Source organism: Mobula birostris, chromosome 1 (assembly GCF_030028105.1).
Source record: "Mobula birostris isolate sMobBir1 chromosome 1, sMobBir1.hap1, whole genome shotgun sequence".
Taxonomy (NCBI): domain Eukaryota; kingdom Metazoa; phylum Chordata; class Chondrichthyes; order Myliobatiformes; family Myliobatidae; genus Mobula; species Mobula birostris.
In genome coordinates, this window is record NC_092370.1 from 184,866,005 (window position 1) to 184,884,683 (window position 18,679).

Genomic DNA, 18,679 nt, shown 5'->3' on the forward strand with positions numbered 1-18,679 from the left:
GACACCACCTCCAGCTCCCCTTGGGGAAACACACCTTTAGATACATAGTGCTCTATGATAGCTCTGTGTATCTCCTCTCTCCTCATTGCCGACTTACCCTTAACAAGATTCAACCGTTTGGCCACAGCTGCCAATTCCGCTTTCCTGGCATCCTCTAATGCCTCCAAGGTCGGCGCCTTTAGAAATTCCTCAATCTCCATTTCTGCTGTTTGTCTTTTCTTTCTTTCGGGAATTTTAACCCAATCAATTTACTCCGTCCCAAATTTAGCGTTCAAAATCGCAGACGAGAACCCCACTTATGTTACGTACCCCGTAACTGGGTTGCCAAACCAACAGAAATGGATCACTCAGTTGGAATCTGGATTACTGGAACTAAGAAAGTTTTATTAAAGAAATAAGCAACACAGTACTCTAATCAAAAGGATAATGAATACAACAGTTCAGCAATGATAAACACGCATGTACACAGAAACTAGGATAATAGGATCAATCAAGCTCTATCGTTGTCTAGGGGTAAATGACCAGTTTCAAAGTGACACAAAGTTCAGTTCAATTGAGTTCAGTTCAGTTCACAGTAGTCACTGCCGTGGGAGAGAGAGAGAGAGAGAAAGCGAATGAATATTCAAAAACGGCTTCCACACAGACCTTCGATATTCCTCGCAGTCAGCTTTCGGGCGAGCCCTTTGTAATGTCTTCTGAGGTCACCGACTGTGACCCCTCCATTCCTCTACAGTGAACCTGGCACCCAGGCAAGGGCGGACACACACCAGGTTCCCGCCGATCGTTTCTTTCCACCCTGTGCGTCTATGGCTTGGTCCCGCGAGCAGTCCTCCAAAAACTCCCACTGACTTGTGGGAGATGCACCGCTTCCAGGGTCTCGTTACCTCGGGGTGTCATGTGTGTCTTGCCTTAGCGAACCTGTCCCTTTTTATCCCCCTGCTGGGGTATCGCCTGTCCATCACTTCAAACAGTTCAGGGTTCAAAGAGGAGCCGGTCTTTGACAATTCCCAGACCGCTGTCTCCTTCCGTTAAACTCTCCCGTCTCTTCATTAACATTTCCAAATGTTGCTCAATTGTCTTTACTTATTTCTCTCTCCTGGAGACAGGTGGCAGACCAACTGCTGATCCCACTGGTGTCAGCACAGGACAGCTAACATCTTAATCTATGTGTACTCTCGTCACACTTGACTCAACCTTGGAACGTCTGTTGTATGTATCCTCACTGTCCAAGATGCTCTTCATTGACTACAGCTCAGCATTCAATACTATCATACCCTCAAAACTAATCAATAAGCTGCAAGATCTGGACCTCAGTACCTCCTTGTACAACTGGATCCTCAATTTTCTCACTTGCAGACCCCAGTCAATTTGGATTGGCAACATCTCCTTCACAATCACCATTAGCACAGATGCACCACAAATATGTGTGCTTAGCCCCCTGGTCTACCCGCTTTATACTTACGACAGCGAGACAAAGCACAACTCCAATGCCATATTTAAGTTTGCTGATGGCACCACTGTTGTTGGCCAAGTGAAAGGTGCTGAGGAATCAGCATATAGGAAAGAGATGGAAAATCTGGCTGCGTGATGCCTTAACAACAACCTCTCACTCAATGTCAGCAAGACCAAGGAGCTGATTATTGACTGCAAGGGGGGCAAGAGTCCATAAACCAGTCCTCCTTGGGGTATCAGAGATGGAGAGGGTCATCAACTTTAAATTCCTCTGTGTTATCATTTCAGAGGATCTGTCCTGGATCCAGCATGTAAGTGCTGTCACAAAGGAAACATGGCAGCACCTTACTTTCTTTGAAGTTTGCAAAGATTCGGCATGACATCTAAAATTTGACAAACTTTGATAGATGCACAATGGAGAGTTGCATCATGGCCTGGTATGGAAACAATGTCCTTGCATGGATGAGCCTACAGGTGCGCGAACAGCCCATTCCATCACGGGTAAACCCTTCCCCACCACTGAACACACCTACATGGAATGCCGTCGTAGGAAAGCAGCATCCATCATCAAGGACCCCCACCATCGACGCCATGCTCTCCTCTCAATGCTGTCATCAGGAAGGAGGTACAGGAGCCTCAGGACCAACACCACCAGGTTCAGGAACAGTTATTAGCCTTCAACCATCAGGATCTTGAACCTGAGGAGATAACTTTGGTCACCCCAACACTGAACTGTTCTCACAACCTATAGACTCACTTTCAAGGACTCTTCATCTCTTGTTCATTTATTGCTTATTACTTATTTATTACTTTTTTCTTTTTTTATTTGCCCAGTTTGTTGTCGTTCGCACATTGGTTGTTCATCTTGTGTGCGATCTTGCATTGATTCTATTGTGGTTCTTTGCATTTACTGTGATTTCCCTCAAGAAAATTAATCTCACGATTATATATGGTGATATATACAGTAGTGCTTCAATAATAAATTTACTTTAAACATTAGTGATGGATGTTGCCTTTTTGAAGCATCGCCTTTTGAAGATGTCCTCAGTGCAGAGGAGGCTAGTGCCCATAATGGAGCTAGCTGAGTTTGCACCCTTCTGCAGCTTTTCCCAATCCTCTGCAGTGGCCCCTCCATGTCAGATGGTGAGCTAACCAGTTTGAATGTACATCTGAAGAATTTTGCTCAGGTCTTTGGTGACATACCAAATTTCCGCAAGCTCCTAATGAAATATGGCCCCTGACATGCCTTCTTGAAATTGCCCGCTCCTTCCAGTGCTGATCCCTCAATAAGGACTGGTCTATGTTCCCTTGACTTCTCCTTCCTGAAGTCCTCAGTCAATTCCTTGGTCTTAATGACTTTGAGTGCAAGGTTGTTACTCATCCATCCAACCAATCTATCCCACTCCTTTTCACCACCTCATTACCATTTGAGCTTCTGCCAACAGCAGTTGTGTCATCAGCAAATTTATAGATGGTGTTTTTAACAATGTCTTGCCTCACAGTCATGGGTGTAGAGAGAGTAGGTCAGTGGGCTAAGCATACATGCTTGAGGTGTGCTAGTGTTGATTCAACGAGGAGGAGATGTTACTTCTAAACAGCACTGATTGTACTTTCCCATGAGGAAGTCCATGATCCAGTTGCAGAGCAGTACAACAGCCTAGGTTTTGAAGCTTGTTGGTTAGTACAGAGGAGATGATGATGTTGAACACTGAGTCGTAGTTAATAATCATCAGCCTGAAGTAGGTATTGCTGTTGTCCAGGATGTCCAAGACTGAGTGGAGAGCCAACGAAATCGCATCCGCGTAGACATATTGTGGCGGTTGATAAATTGCAGTGACAGGTATTTCAGGAAAGTGCTAAAGACCTGTGGGATAATGCTTTGTAGGCAATTCTTCAGATTGAGACTTAGTTACCTCCAGTCTAGCTTGGTGTGTTCTGAGGTGTGACTAGCCACACAGTCATGGTTTTAGAGAGACTAGAGCAGTGGTGTGTTCTGAGGGCCAATATGGAAAGTCTACACACTTTCACTGATGGGCAAGTGGTGGTTATTAATTCAGTCTGGTGGGCAGTTTGTGAGATGTTCTTCTCTGCTGGACACAGTGCGTCTGTGCGGTTCTGATGTATGGCGTCAGTGTTTTCAGTATCACTCCAGATATTGTTCTACATTTTGAGTGGTCATGAGCCAGAAAGTCCCAGGAGCTGGTGAGAATTTCAGTTTGCCTCAGAGATGCAGTAATCCACAAAAGAGGTGTCTGACAGTGGCATCTAGCAAGAGGACTCCCTGCTGTCTGTCTTAAGGTCATGTCTAAGATCATAGAAACATTGATCCTCCTCAACTTCTACCTCCCATTGCTCCATAAATCACAGTATAAATTCCATCTATTCAGCGGTACAGGGGACATAATCATCACTGCCTGACAAGTCCAAGAAAAATCAGGGAACAGTACTAGCCATTCTAAGTAGCTTTTTTTTAAACTCACTAAAGCTAATCACAGAAATGAATCTAAGTCTTATTTGAAACCATTTCCAAACATAAATAATCACTATTTTCTGGAGCATAGTACAGACATAGTACAAAGCACAGAGAAATTAAGATAAAAACCCAGTGATCTCAAAGATCCATAATAACTGATGGTTATAAAACATTTTTAATAATATTCTAATTTAAAATTCTTGAGCATACATCACACAATATATCTCCATGAAATAGATTTTGTTGCTTTATTGCTCCTAAGATTGCGCTTGAATCAACCATCTGTTAGTTTTACAATCAATAAATCCACAGTAAATATAGATGAGGCTTCATTTTAATCTAATATATTTTTTATTTTTAGAATACATGTTCAGAGTAATCATTTTCCTTTGATGTGTAGGTATTGCCGTTAGCTGTATAGCTTTTCAGTCAGTAACTTTGTATGGCTTGCACTTGCTTTGCAGCTCTGTTCCAAGAAACAAAAATCCATTCCAAGAGGTAAGTTCTCATTGTTTGGAGACATTCAACTACTTTTGCAAATCATCTTAATGAATTCTGACACAAATGCTGAGGATATTGGAGAACTGCCCAGATAGTTGCAACTGCTACTGGGACCACATTGAAAAAATTAAATTTGGATTTGCAAGTGGAAAGTCATATCAGATGATGAATTTAGTGAAATGACATTTGTTTTGTAGCTGCAAAAAAATATAGTTGGGATACATTCATGTGTCTAAAATAAATCAATAAGTAACATATGTTTTTTTCTCTGCTGTCATTATGTGCTGACTAAATATTTATTGTTGATTAAGTCTATGAAGGTTCTCAGTCATCCAGATCATTGTATATCAAGCAGTAGTAAATCAAGGCAGCTGGACTTGCTGTGTTGTCAAGAAAACATTTTGCCACTCATCCGAGAGGCTTCTTCAGTTCTAATCCATGGTAGGCTTATGAAGTCTGTGAGTTGTTTAAAGGTCGAGCAGACACGTGAGGGTTGTTAAGAGTCGTAGAGGTATGAGAGGGGCATTAGTCTTATCTTTGCATGAATGGAGGTGTGAACTGTTGTGGAGATGCTGGCGTAAAGATGTTAGGACTACATTGTAAATAGCTGATAGGTGGTGTCATACCCTACCCCCCCTGTTCAGGGATGGGTTTTCCAGTTTGACAAAGATGGCTTCCTTAACCCCTCTTTCAAACTATCCAAAATGTGCATATTGTTGTCAGCAAAGGAATGTCCCTTTGTCCTTGAGCCTTGACCTGAGGTACTAGCCCTCCTATGTTGGGCTATCCGTTTGTGAAGTGGTTGTTTTGTCTTGCCGATATACAGGTGTGTACCGTTCTCATTGCACTGGATAGCACATACAGTATTGCTGTGTTTATGTTTGGGTGTAGGATCCTTGGGGTGGACAAGTTTCTGTCTGTGTGTGTTTGTAGGTTTGAAAAACACAGGGATTGGGTGTTTGTTGAAAGTTCTTCCGAGTTTCTCTGAAACTCCAGTACATATGGGATGACTATGTTTTTCCCTCTGCTTTGCTCCTTACTTCTGTCTGTTAGGCTGATGTCCCTGCTGCTTTTTTGTTGCTGTCTTGATGAAGGCCCACTCAGGGTAGCCGCAAGCTTTCAAGGCTTCTCTCAAATACTTGTGTTTCTTGTCTTTAGTTGTAATAGAAACATAGAAAATAGGTGCAGGAGTAGGCCATTCGGCCCTTCGAGCCTGCACCGCCATTTATTATGATCATGGCTGATCATCCAACTCAGAACCCCGCCCCAGCCTTCCCTCCATACCCCCTGACCCCCGTAGCCACAAGGGCCATATCTAACTCCCTCTTAAATATAGCCAATGAACTGGCCTCAACTGTTTCCTGTGGCAGAGAATTCCATAGATTCACCACCCTCTGTGTGAAGAAGTTTTTCCTAATCTCGGTCCTAAAAGGCTTCCCCTCTATCCTCAAACTGTGACCCCTCGTTCTGGACTTCCCCAACATCGGGAACAATCTTCCTGCATCTAGCCTGTCCAATCCCTTTAGGATCTTATACGTTTCAATCAGATCCCCCCTCAATCTTCTAAATTCCAACGAGTACAAGCCCAGTTCATCCAGTCTTTCTTCATATGAAAGTCCTGCCATCCCAGGAATCAATCTGGTGAACCTTCTTTGTACTCCCTCTATGGCAAGGATGTCTTTCCTCAGATTAGGGGACCAAAACTGCACACAAAACTCCAGGTGTGGTCTCACCAAGGCCTTGTACAACTGCAGTAGTACCTCCCTGCTCCTGTACTCGAATCCTCTCGCTATAAATGCCAACATACCATTCGCCTTTTTCACCGCCTGCTGTACCTCCATGCCCACTTTCAATGACTGGTGTATAATGACACCCAGGTCTCGTTGCACCTCCCCTTTTCCTAATCGGCCACCATTCAGATAATAATCTGTTTTCCTATTTTTGCCACCAAAGTGGACAACTTCACATTTATCCACATTAAATTGCATCTGCCATGAATTTGCCCACTCACCCAACCTATCCAAGTCACCCTGCATCCTCTTAGCATCCTCCTCACAACTAACACTGCCACCCAGCTTCGTGTCATCCGCAAACTTGGAGATGCTGCATTTAATTCCCTCATCCAAGTCATTAATATATATTGTAAACAACTGGGGTCCCAGCACTGAGCCTTGCGGTACCCCACTAGTCACCGCCTGCCATTCTGAAAAGGTCCCGTTTATTCCCACTCTTTGCTTCTTGTCTGCTAACCAACTCTCCACCCACACCAATACCTTACCCCCAGTACCGTGTGCTTTAAGTTTGCACACTAATCTCCTGTGTGGGACCTTGTCAAAAGCCTTCTGAAAATCCAAATATACCACATCCACTGGTTCTCCCCTATCCACTCTACTAGTTACATCCTCAAAAAATTCTATGAGATTCGTCAGACATGATTTTCCTTTCACAAATCCATGCTGACTTTGTCCGATCATTTCACCGCTTTCCAAATGTGCTGCTATCACATCCTTGATAACTGACTCCAGCAGTTTCCCCACCACCGACGTTAGGCTAACCGGTCTATAATTCCCCGGTTTCTCTCTCCCTCTTTTTTTAAAAAGTGGAGTTACATTAGCCACCCTCCAATCCTCAGGAACTAGTCCAGAATCTAATGAGTTTTGAAAAATTATCACTAATGCATCCACTATTTCTTGGGCTACTTCCTTAAGCACCCTGGGATGCAGACCATCTGGCCCTGGGGATTTATCTGCCTTCAATGTTGGTAGGCACGTCTCGGCATGGTGATGCAGTGTTCTCATAACCCCCAACTTGCGTTCTAATGGGTGATGAGAGTCAAACTGTAGGTAGTGATCTGTGAGGGTTGGTTTTCTGTAAACTTCAATATCTAGATGTCCATTTTCTTTTATAAGTACTGCACAGTCTAAAAAGGGCCAATCTTGGCATCTTCTCATGTAAGTTTGATGTTATTATCCACCGAGTTGATGTATTCTATGAAGGCTTGCACCTCGTAGATTTTGATCTTGACCTAAGTGTTATCCACATACCTGAATCAATGACTCTGTGATCTTCGATGGAAGATCTGTATATCGGCGAGACAAAACAACCACTTCACAAATGGATGGCCCAACATAGGAGGACATCCTTTAAACAACACAGAGTTTATAAGCTGGAAAACTACCCACAATGGATTAGAACTGAAGAAGCCTTGTCGGATGAGTAGTGAATCATCTTCTAGACAACACAGCAAGTCCAGTTGCCTTGATTTACTACTGCTTGATATTGTTGATTAAGTTTGCATTGGAGTCCAGTTGCCTCAATCTGTGAATGTATTAACTTTAAGGTGTTTTTTTTAGAAGTAATCTGTAATTTTGTCTGACCTCAAATATCTAGCATCACAGTAGAACCCCAGTTTCTTCAGCAGTGTTTTTGATGTGATTATTTTGCTCTTATTTTTCTGAGGAGGTGATTAGCCAATGTTTTCCAATAGTTTTGTTCTGATTTATATGTAACTTCGAAAGGCCATTCCATCTGTTTAGTTCACCTGACAGCAACAAAGTATATCCAACAACACACATCAAAGTTGCTGGTGAACGCGGCAGACCAGGCAGCATCTCTAGGAAGAGGTACAGTCAACGTTTCAGGTCGAGACCCTTCGTCAGGACTAACTGAAAGAAGAGCTAGTAAGAGATGTGGAAGTGGGAGGGGGTGGGAGAGATCGGAAATGATAGGAGAAGACAGGAGGGGGAGGGATGGAGCCAAGAGCCGGACAGGTGATTGGCAAAAGGGATATGAGAGGATCACGGGACAGGAGGCCCAGGGAGAAGGAAAATAGGGAGGGGGGGAAAGCCCAGAGGATGGGCAAGGTGTATAGTGAGAGGGACAGAGGGAGAAAAAGGAGAGAGAAAAAGAATGTGTGTATATATAAATAATGGATGGGATACGAGGTGGAGGTGGGGCATTAGTGGAAGTTTGAGAAGTCAATGTTCATGCCATCAGGTTGGAGGCTACCCAGACGGAATATAAGGTGTTGTTCCTCCAACCTGAGTGTGGCTTCATCTTTACAGTAGAGGAGGCTATGGATAGACATGTCAGAATGGGAATGGGATGTGGAATTAAAATGTCTGGCCACTGCCACACATCTGCAAGTTTTTGCTGAGAGACTTTAAAAAAAATTCCAGTAAAGTGAAGGTTCAGTAAGAACATTCTAATACAATAACATTCATAACAGTAGTTGCATTGTTATCAATCTGCCTGCTATCCAGATGTGCTGCCGTGGTCCTATACACTCACAATGTGGTGTGATGGAGGCACACAAACTGGTCACTCTCAGCATCCCTGTCCAATCCCCTGAAGTGAAGTGGGCTGAGAGCAGCTCCCAGGCAACGTGTTCTGAGGCCTTGCTCCAGAATGCCTAAGTGATTTTGGCATTTTTCCAACTGCAAAATTTTTTTAACTCATTGAAATATATATTTAATAAAATGAACTAATATTCAAAATATTTAAATAAGTAAATACATTAAAATAAAGTAAAATGCATCAAGCACTTTACTGTTTTATTTTCAAAAGTTCAAAGTAAATTTATTGTCAATGTATGTGTGTGTATATACACTGTCGGGGCAGATAGTCAGACAGTGTATACATATCTTGCAAACCCCTCAGTAGTTGCATAGACACCTGAAGAGTAGACTATCTGATGGATGGAAGTGACCAACAACTCTGACAGAGGCAGATGCCAAGTTTTTAAGCTCACCAGTGGGAGGTGGTGCTTTAGCACTGCTGGCCCACCACCTCGAGGGAGTCTTGATCATAAGCAGGCCGAAACTCCTGAAGACAGGTGGCAGATGAACTGATGATCCCACTGGTGATAGCACAGGACAGTTAACATCTTAGTCCATGTGTATTTTGTAACTATATCACCATATACAACCTTAAGATTCATTTTCTTGGGGACATTCGGAGTAAGTAGGAAAAAACGCACAGTAAGAATCAATGAATAACCGCACACAACAGAGATGGATGACCAATGTGCAAAAGACAACACATTGTGCAAATACAAAAAGAAAAGTTAAATAAATAAGCAATAAATATTGAGAACATGAGTTTTACAGTCTTTAAAAGTGAGTCCATAGGTTGTGGAATCAGTTCATTGTTGTGGGGTGATTGAAGTTGTTCCCTCTAGTTCAAGAGCCTGATGGTTGAGGGGTAATAACTGTCCCTGAACCTGGTGGTGTGGCACTTGAAGCTCCTGTACCTCCTTCTTGAAAGAAGAGAGCATGGCCTGGATGGTGGGTGTCCTTGATGATGGATGCTGCTTTCCTGCGACAGTGCTCCTTGTAAATGTGCTCACTGTGGAAAAGAGTTTGCCTGTGATGGACTAAACTGTATCCACTACTTTTTGTAGGCTTTTTTGTTCGGCATTGGTATTTCTATACCAAGCCATGATGCAACCAGTCAGTATACTCTCCACCACACATCTATAGAAGTTTGTCAAATTTTAGATGACATGCCAAATGTGCGCAAACTTAGAAGAAAGTAGGTGCACTGTTATGCCTAACAGCAGTTACATGTTAAATTTAAAGTCTGTCCCGAGCCTTATAGGCTCATCAGGCCGGTGCTTATGCTGGTTTCCGTGGCGTGAAGCGACTGAGAGTACGAGACTCCCCCCTGGATAGGTCACCAATCTATCGCAAGGTTAACCCCCAGCATTTTGCCGGTACCCATTTTCAGCTAGGTGTACTGGAGCAGTGTGTGGTTAACTGCCTTGCTCAGAGACACAACATGCTGCCTCGGCTGAGGTTCGAACTCATGACCTTCAGATCGCTCGTCCAACGCCTTAACCACTTGGCCACGTGCCACGGCAGTTACATGCTGGACTCAGAACTGATCCTCTGAAATGATAACCATACCATCACAGACTCCACTCAAATGAATGAGGTTTCTATTCCATTGCCCCAAATGTGAAAGGTGGATGCACTGTGATGCTTGCCCCTGTCTTCAGCATATCAGTGCTCTGATGTTGTCCTCAAGATTGAATAGCAGAGTGGACAGTCAGATATCTCCCATCTGATCTACAACTTTTCTTGAATCTCTGCCTTTCACTGGCACCCATGAGCCATATACTTGGTGGCCACTTTACTAGATACACCTGTACACCTCATTAATGTAAATATCTAATTGGTTAATCATGTGACAGCAACTCAATGCATAAAAGCTTGCAGACATTGTCAAGAAGTTTCGTTGTTGTTCAGACCAAACACCAGAATGGGTAAGAAATGTGATCCAAGTGGCTGACTCTGGAATGATTGGTGGCAGGCAAGGTGGTTTGAGTATCACAGAAAGTGCTGATATCTTGGGGTGTTCATGTATAACGGTCTCTAGAGAATGGTGTGATAAACAAAAGACATCCGGTGAGAGACAGATCAGTGGTTGTAAACACCTTGTTAATGGGAGAAATCAGAGGAGAATGGCCAGACTGGTTCAAGAAGGAGACAGCAACACAAATACCATGTGTTACAACAGTGGTGTGTGGAAGAGCATTTCTAAACGCACAAAATGTCAAACCTTGAAGTAGATGGGCTACAGTAGCAGAGGACCGTGAACATACATTCAGTGGCCACTTTATTTTGTGCAGGAGGTACCTAATATAATGGAAACTGAGTGTATTTTCCCATGACATTGAAGGAGGCTGATCAGTCCTTCATATCGGTGCTGGCACCCACAGCCAACCTATTAATCCCACTTTTCCGGTAGCCTCCTTTCTGTAACATGCCCCTCAACTCCTCCCTGATTTTCCTACCACAGCCTACATCAGGTAATCTGTTTATGGTCATTCGTTGGTCCTACTAACCAGCACATTTTTGGAATGTAGGTGAGGGCCTGAGCACCTAGGAGAACTGTGCTACCAAGTACAAGATATGCGGAAACTTGAATGGCTAGTTTGACTCAGTGTACGGTATTTATATAAATCCCTAAGGTTAGATAAATGGACTTCAGAAAGTTCGGCAAAGACATTTCTGAACTAGAGCAAATGATTGAATTTGTTTAAGTTATTTGGGCGCCATGGTAGTGTAGTGGCTCGTGCAACATTATTAAAGCATGGGGCATCAGAATTGAATTCCAACATTCCCTATAACCAAATTTGTACGTTCCTTCCTCTGTGTGTGTGTGTGTGTGTGTGTGTGTGTGTGTGTGTGTGTGTGTGTGTGTGTGTGTGTGTGTGTGTGGGCGCGCGCGCGAGCATGTGCATGTGCGTTTCCTACAGGTGCTTCGGTTTCCTCTCACAGTCCAAAGGCAGTATAGTTAGGAGGTTAAGATAGATACTTTATTGATCCCAATGGAAATGACAGTGTCACAGTAGCATTACAAGTACACGAGTATACAAATATTAGAGGAGAAGTAAGAAAGAATAAAAAATAAATTACCTCAAATAGTCTAACCGGAGAAGGTCATCACTTCCCCGGCTGTAAGTTGCCTCATTATAGAGCCTAATGGCCGAGGGTAAGAGTGACGTCATACGAGGGTAAGAGTGACCTCATATAGTGCTCTTTGGAGCAGCGCAGTTGTCTTAGTCTATTACTAAAAGTGCTGCTCTGTTCAGCTAAGGTAGTATGCAGGGAATGAGAAACATTGTCCAGAATTGCTAGCATTTTCCAGAGGGTCCTTTGTTCTACCAGAGCCTCCAGTGTGTCCAGTTTGACTTCTATAATAGAGCCAGTCTTTCTAATCAATTTATAAGCCTGTTGGCATCTCCTGTGTTGATGCCATTGCTCCAGCACACCACCACATAGAAGATTGTGCTGACAACAACAGACTGGTAGAACATGTGAAGGAGAGACGTGCGTACTCCAAAGGACCTCAGTCTCCTCAGGAAGTAGAGGTGACTCTGACCCTTGTACACAGCCTCTGTGTTGGTGCTCCACTCAAGTCTTATCATCCAGGTGCACCCCAGGTATTTGTAGGTCCACATCACATCCACATCCTCACCATTAATAGTAACAGGGAGGAATGCAAGCTTAGTGTTCCTAAAACCCATCACCATCTCCTTTGTCTTATTGATGTTGAGCTGCAGATGATTCAGTTTGCGCCATTTGACGAAGTCCTCCACCAGGGCCTTGTATTCATCCTCCCATCTTCCTTTTGTATATCCAACTAATGCTGAGTCAGCAGAGAATTTCTGCAGATGTCATGACCCAATGTTGTATCTAAAGTCTGAGGTATACAGGGTAAACAGGAAGAGAGCCAATACTCTTGGGCCCCAGTGCTGCTTCTAGCCATGTCTGACCCACAACTCTGAAGCTGCACGAACTGTGGTCTGCCAGTCATGTAGTCCATTATCTAGAATATAATGGAAGTGCCATCCTGCATTGAACGAAACTTCTCCCCCAGCATTGAGATCTGTATGGTATTGAAGGCACTTGAGAAATCAAAAAACACAATCCTCGCAGTGTTGGCCTGCTTATCCAAATGGAAGAAGGCTCTGTCAACAGGTAGATGACAGCATCATCAACTCCAATGTGCTCCTGGTAGGCAAACTGCAGGGGATCAAGGGCTGATCTGAGCAGGAGTCGGAGGTGAGCCAGGACTGGCCTCTCTAGGGTTTTCATGATGTGTGAGGCCAGGGCCACTGGACGGTAGTCATTCAAGACTTTCGGTTGGCCCTGCTTGAGTACTGGGACCACACATGGTTAATTAGTCATTGTAAATTGTCCCATGATTAGGCTAGGGTTAAATCGGTGGACTGCTGAGCAGTGTGGTCTAAGGTGCCTGTTCCATGCTGTATCTCTAAATAAAATAAATTAAAATATTTAGATGAAAAACCTTCATAAATGAGGGGGAAATAGATTAATATCATTCTTGCATTGTAGTTAAACCAAAATCTTTATAAAAATTTAATACTTGTGTCCTACGCTTTGAGAAGTTTTTAATTCCATCCATTGTGCTTTCTCCGATGTCATTAATTCTCTTCCTGTTTATCTGATGTAAATTTTCTGTTCTTTGTGCATTGGGCTGTAAGAAGGTTATGAATAAGCAGATTAGAGGAAATAATTCCAGCAACACAGCTAATTCATCTTTCCATCTTTAATTATCTGCAGAAGAAAGATGGTTTTTTAATTTAATTTTAGTATGACTGTAGGCTTACAAATTAATGTCTTTAAAGTAGTTACGCAATGATAATGCCACCAAGATGACAGCTTCAGTCACTTACATTTCCTTTGTCAACAATTCTTAATGCTTAAGCACCTCTAGTATTCAATGCTTACTAATTTCCTATTGTGTCCTAGGTCCAAGTTTTGAATTCTGATGTCTGTAATTGTCGAATCTTTTACAGATTTTCCTGAACCTGTATTCATTTTCAAGTTCCAACCCCAATGTTGTATATCTCTTATGCCAGTGATTAATATGAGTGCTTCAAAGCTGCACATGATGAAATCTGTTGAACTCTTGAAAATGCTGACAGCATCTAAAAAATATTTCTGAGAAGCAGAGCCATTAAGAGCTATCCAAACAGATTAAAACAACTTAAAAAGAAAAAGCTTTTGTATTTTTTAAGGAAAACACCTTAAGACAATGAAAAACAAAGTGAAATTTTTAAAAAAGCATTTAATTACAGTCACTGTTTTTCCATTGGAGTCCAGAGCTTCTCCTCAGCATTTTGGTGTTCCACAGTTGGGCTGGGTGAGCAGACAATCAGATGTTCTGCTCATGATCCTGCAGCTCAACTTGAACATATGGGAAAATTCAAGGCAGGCTGAGGTCTGAATCATATAAGTGCCAATATCTGTCAACTGTGCCTTTCGCAAAAGAAAAACGTTTATAATCATTGTCCAATTCTTTCAGGATTATTGGTCTCATGCCTGATTTCTGATTTGCTGGGCAAATCATTAAGTGATACCTACGCCATAAGCTTGAATTAATTTATTGTATTTTTTGTCCCTTTGTCCTTTTTTAATATATCCCGATGAAACACATTCTGCTAAATATATGCATTTAACCCTGGCAATAATATGATATATCATGAATGGATTCTAGTAATTCAAAAACAACTGTAAACACCGCCTTTTTTCCAGGATGCTGAAGTTGTGTTTAAGACCTTCTGTATCAGATTTAATTAAATATAATTGTTGTGTTTCACATTGCATATTTGTTTTAAATGTCTTTTTCAAATAAAGAGAGCTTTTGCAAAGAATTTGAAATAAAAATCCTTTAAGCAGCTTTATGTAGCCGGGAGATAAAATAGCTCCTTTGACATTGCTTGCTTAATAGTCTTTCACATCCACTGTCCTTAATCTGGGATTATTGATTAATTTGTGTTTGTGCATTTTCTGTGAATTTGTTTGAGTGCAACTTTTAATCACAATACATCAATAAACTTCAGTGTTAAAGAAAAGGAAAGTTTGATTAAGAAATCAAATAATAGACCAACCAAGTTACTCCTTTATATTTCAAAGAATGATCAATCTCTAAAATTGGCATCAAAATTCCCAAGTAGCCTCGTGGACAAAAGCACTGCCCAAGCACAAGGTCAAAATCTCCTAGTTGCAAACCTCTGTATCAAGTTCATTGAACTCTGCAAGGAAGTTCTAAAATCCTGCCATTAACGTTAGCATTTGTGAGTAAGGAGTGGGTACATGTCAGCATGATTGCAGCTGTAGGTGGTAGTCCATTTACCTGCAGTAAAATCCATGTATATAAATGCTGGGTAAAAACAGATCTTTATTAGTCACCATCGTCACATTGCCTGTCACCATTTTCTGCTTAAGTAATCACCCATTAAGTGATCTTTTGGGGCTAAGTCTCAACATCCAGAGGACTTGGCAAGGAAAGAGAAGGCAAGAGATTAGGCTGAGAGGAAAACAGGATCATCCATGATGAAATGGCAGAGCAGACGTAATGGGCCAAATGACCTAATTCTGCTCCTATATCTTATCGTCTTATGGAAATCAGAATAAAAATAAACATTGGGGGATGTTAACAAAAATTCATTAGGAAATCATAATTGTTAGTTTATGTATTTCATAATCTTAACTGTACATACATCTTTAAACATAATAAATATATTCTATGCCAATTCTGGTTACTAAAACTGGGAAGGCGGCATTGATCAATTCAGTTTACAACAATAAATTCTGTCTTTTATGGTAAGCTTTAAGAAAAAAAAATTCTTGTAGTGAAGAAAGTAATTTAACATTATGCAATCCCTATTAGCATAGTAGAAGGATTATATGACTCTATATAGTTACAAGATTAGGCAGATTTATCCAGGTTTGAGTAATTGAATTTTATTCTTCTTGTAAATGAAGCAAAGAAATTGGGTGCAATTGTTGCTGCTAATTATAATGTAATCCAAAATATTTTTCACATTTTATATTTAAATATTGGCATGAAATAAAAACGGAAAAGTCTGGAAATACTCACGCTGCATCTTTGGAAAGCAAAACTGGGTTAATGTTTCAAGTCAAAGAACTTTCATTAGAATTGTTTTGGCAAATAATGAAGAAAGGGACATCAGAGAAGGTGAATGAGGAAAGAGCAAATGAAGGAATTCCCATCAGACAGCAGAGTAGAACATCAGTTTAGGAATTCCTGGAAGAGAAATGACAGTGAATTCACCAAGTGAATGAAAACTTTTTTTTTAAAGTCATAGACTCTGGAAATCTAAAATAGAAACAAATACATGCTTGAAATATGCAGCAGATCAGGCCATGTAGGTGGTAAGAGATCTTTCATTAGAACAGCCTCATCTCTCTTTCCTTGTTCATCCTCTGTGATGTTTCTTTCTCTTCTTGTCTTTGATAATTGTATAACCTTATAAGTCTTCCATTAACCTCGATCTTCAAAAGAAATCAATTAGAAATTTTATGTAAGGCAAATGAGACTAACATTTCAGTAAGTATTAGACGAGAATTTAAATTTGTTTATTTTCTAGGCCATTGCCTTTGTTGTCGGTGGTGGAAATTATATTGAATATCAAAACCTTGTTGACTATACAAAGGTAAGGGAATATTTAATGTGCACATACATGAAGTAATTAAGGATGCATCGTGAGCAAAGAGCGAGTATCTTTAAAATGCTAATGGTCCTCAGGAGAATCGAGACAGTGAAATTGCCACTCAAATGGAAAAATAAACCTCAAACTGCATATTGCTTGGAAAAGTAAATCAAACTTCTGAAATCAACATATTTATTAATCCCACATTAGTAACATGCAAAAGAAATATTGGAAGAGAGTTGAATATCTAAATGGAAATAACTCATCAAAAGCACCCATCATTGTTTCAGTTTGTGTGGGCCATAGACTGTCAGATCATGTGGGCTGCTCATTCTGATATTGTGCTGTGTATCTTCTGTACTATTCTGAAACTTAAGAGGGAATTTGCAAAACATAAAACAATGAATTTAAAATTTCATGAGGTAAAAAGGACCAAATAGTCCCAAAGAGAATTTGGGTTTGTTCATTTTGTAGGCCATTGCCTTTGTTACTGTTCTCTCCATTGCCTGAGTGATTGAAGTTCAACACCATCCAAAAGAAACAGCCAGTTTGAAACATAGATACATAGAATTCTATAGCACATTATAGGCCCTTCAGCCCACAATGTTGTGCCATCCATGTAACCTACTCCAGAAACTGCCTAGAATTTACCTAGCACAGAGCCCTCTATTTTTCTAAGCTCCATGTACCTACCTAAAGAGTCTCTTAAGAGAAAGAGACCCTATTGTTTGACTGGCATCTTATCCACCTACCTAAACATCTAGCATTTCCCACAATGTAGTTTAGCTTCATCATCAAAAGCACTGCATATGTTACTCTGACAACAGTACCCAAACTGGCAAAGTTTACCACTGAATGTGAAGCGTGAAGGTACACCACCACCTGCAAATTCTCCTCCATGTTGCACACCATCCTGACTCAGAAATACATCGTTCTACCTTCATCATCACCATGTGCACTGTAAGATCGGGAACTCCCTGCCAACCACATTGTTGGCCTACCGTCACTGGGTGTAGGGGGCATTATAGCAAATCAAGGACTGATTCATTACTCCCTTTTTAAGGGCATTAAAGTATAGAAATTAAATTCTGAAGTCACCAGTAATACCCATAACACCTAAAAATGAAAATGTAAAATTGATTAAGTTGAGCTATGATTTCCAGATAAGCAATGTTTGTTATTTTAAAAAAACATTTTGCATAAATATCAAGTCTCACCAGTTGAAGCATTATTTCTGGAGAGAATGAATTAGATCATATTTCAAGAGTAGATCTTCAGATGTAGAAGAATAAAATAAAATTTCAATTTGTTGCGATTGATTTCAAAAAGTCTGTATTTGTAAGCAATGTGTAGCTTACCCTGAGGCATTAATGTATTAGAAATTTAAGAAATCTGCTTGTAGCTGATAGGAAAACTGATATTTTTGACATAAATGTTCCTGGGACAGTGAGCAAATTATACAGCTTAGATAATAATTTCTGATGAAATTTAATACCTTTTTATTGGATTTTAGCTAAGCAATATGGATTATATCAATAAAACTAGCCAGTTAAAGGCTAGTTTGCAGCATAATCTGAGTAGTCCAGTTAATGAAAATTTATACAAGATTCATTCATTTCTTCCCTCCTTTTGACTAACCTCTGCTTGACACCACTTAATAGAGTCATAGACACAGTTAAATAAGTTAGTGGAATGGTATTTACAATGTTTGACATCTCACCTGTCCTGTCGTTATAATTAGTGTTCATTTTCTTTAGTGTTTTTACAGCACTATTTTCGATTTTGTTTTAATATTCCCTTTATCCTGTGCCCACCACTAAGTTGCAACATGTAAATGAGGCACTCAAATGAAAGTGATCTAGAATGAATCCAGGGATGATAATATACGAAGGAAAATCTTAAGAACTGTCTAATTAAAGGTGTATGGGACAGATTATGGTTTAAAAGCTTTGAGACGTGACATATGTGGACACCAGCTTCATTTGAGCCATGATTACAGAACAAGAGTACATCAATGCAAGACTAACTCACATTAAGCAAAAATTAGTGGGAAGGTAGAGGATCGGGACACTTTTAAAAACCAACAGTCGACAACTAAAATAGCCTTAAAGAGGGAAAATATGAAATATGTTGGTAAGCTAACCAATAATATCAAAGAGGATACCAAAAGTTTCTTTCAGGTATATAAAGAGTAAAAGAGAGACGAGAGTATCTATAGGACTGCTGGATAATGACAGAAGAGAGGTGGCAATAGGGGACAAGGA

General features: G+C 40.9%; 1 protein-coding gene across 2 annotated transcripts in view; it reads left to right on the top strand.

Annotated features, from left to right (window-relative positions):
• Positions 1-18,679, top strand: part of scfd1 (sec1 family domain containing 1) — a 150,774-nt gene that overhangs the window by 123,382 nt on the left and 8,713 nt on the right. For both annotated transcript variants that reach the window (XM_072267208.1, XM_072267216.1), the window contains 2 exons: positions 4,390-4,423; positions 16,353-16,418. In XM_072267208.1, the coding sequence (XP_072123309.1) occupies positions 4,390-4,423; positions 16,353-16,418 (100 nt within the window). The remainder of the gene's footprint in view (positions 1-4,389; positions 4,424-16,352; positions 16,419-18,679) is intronic.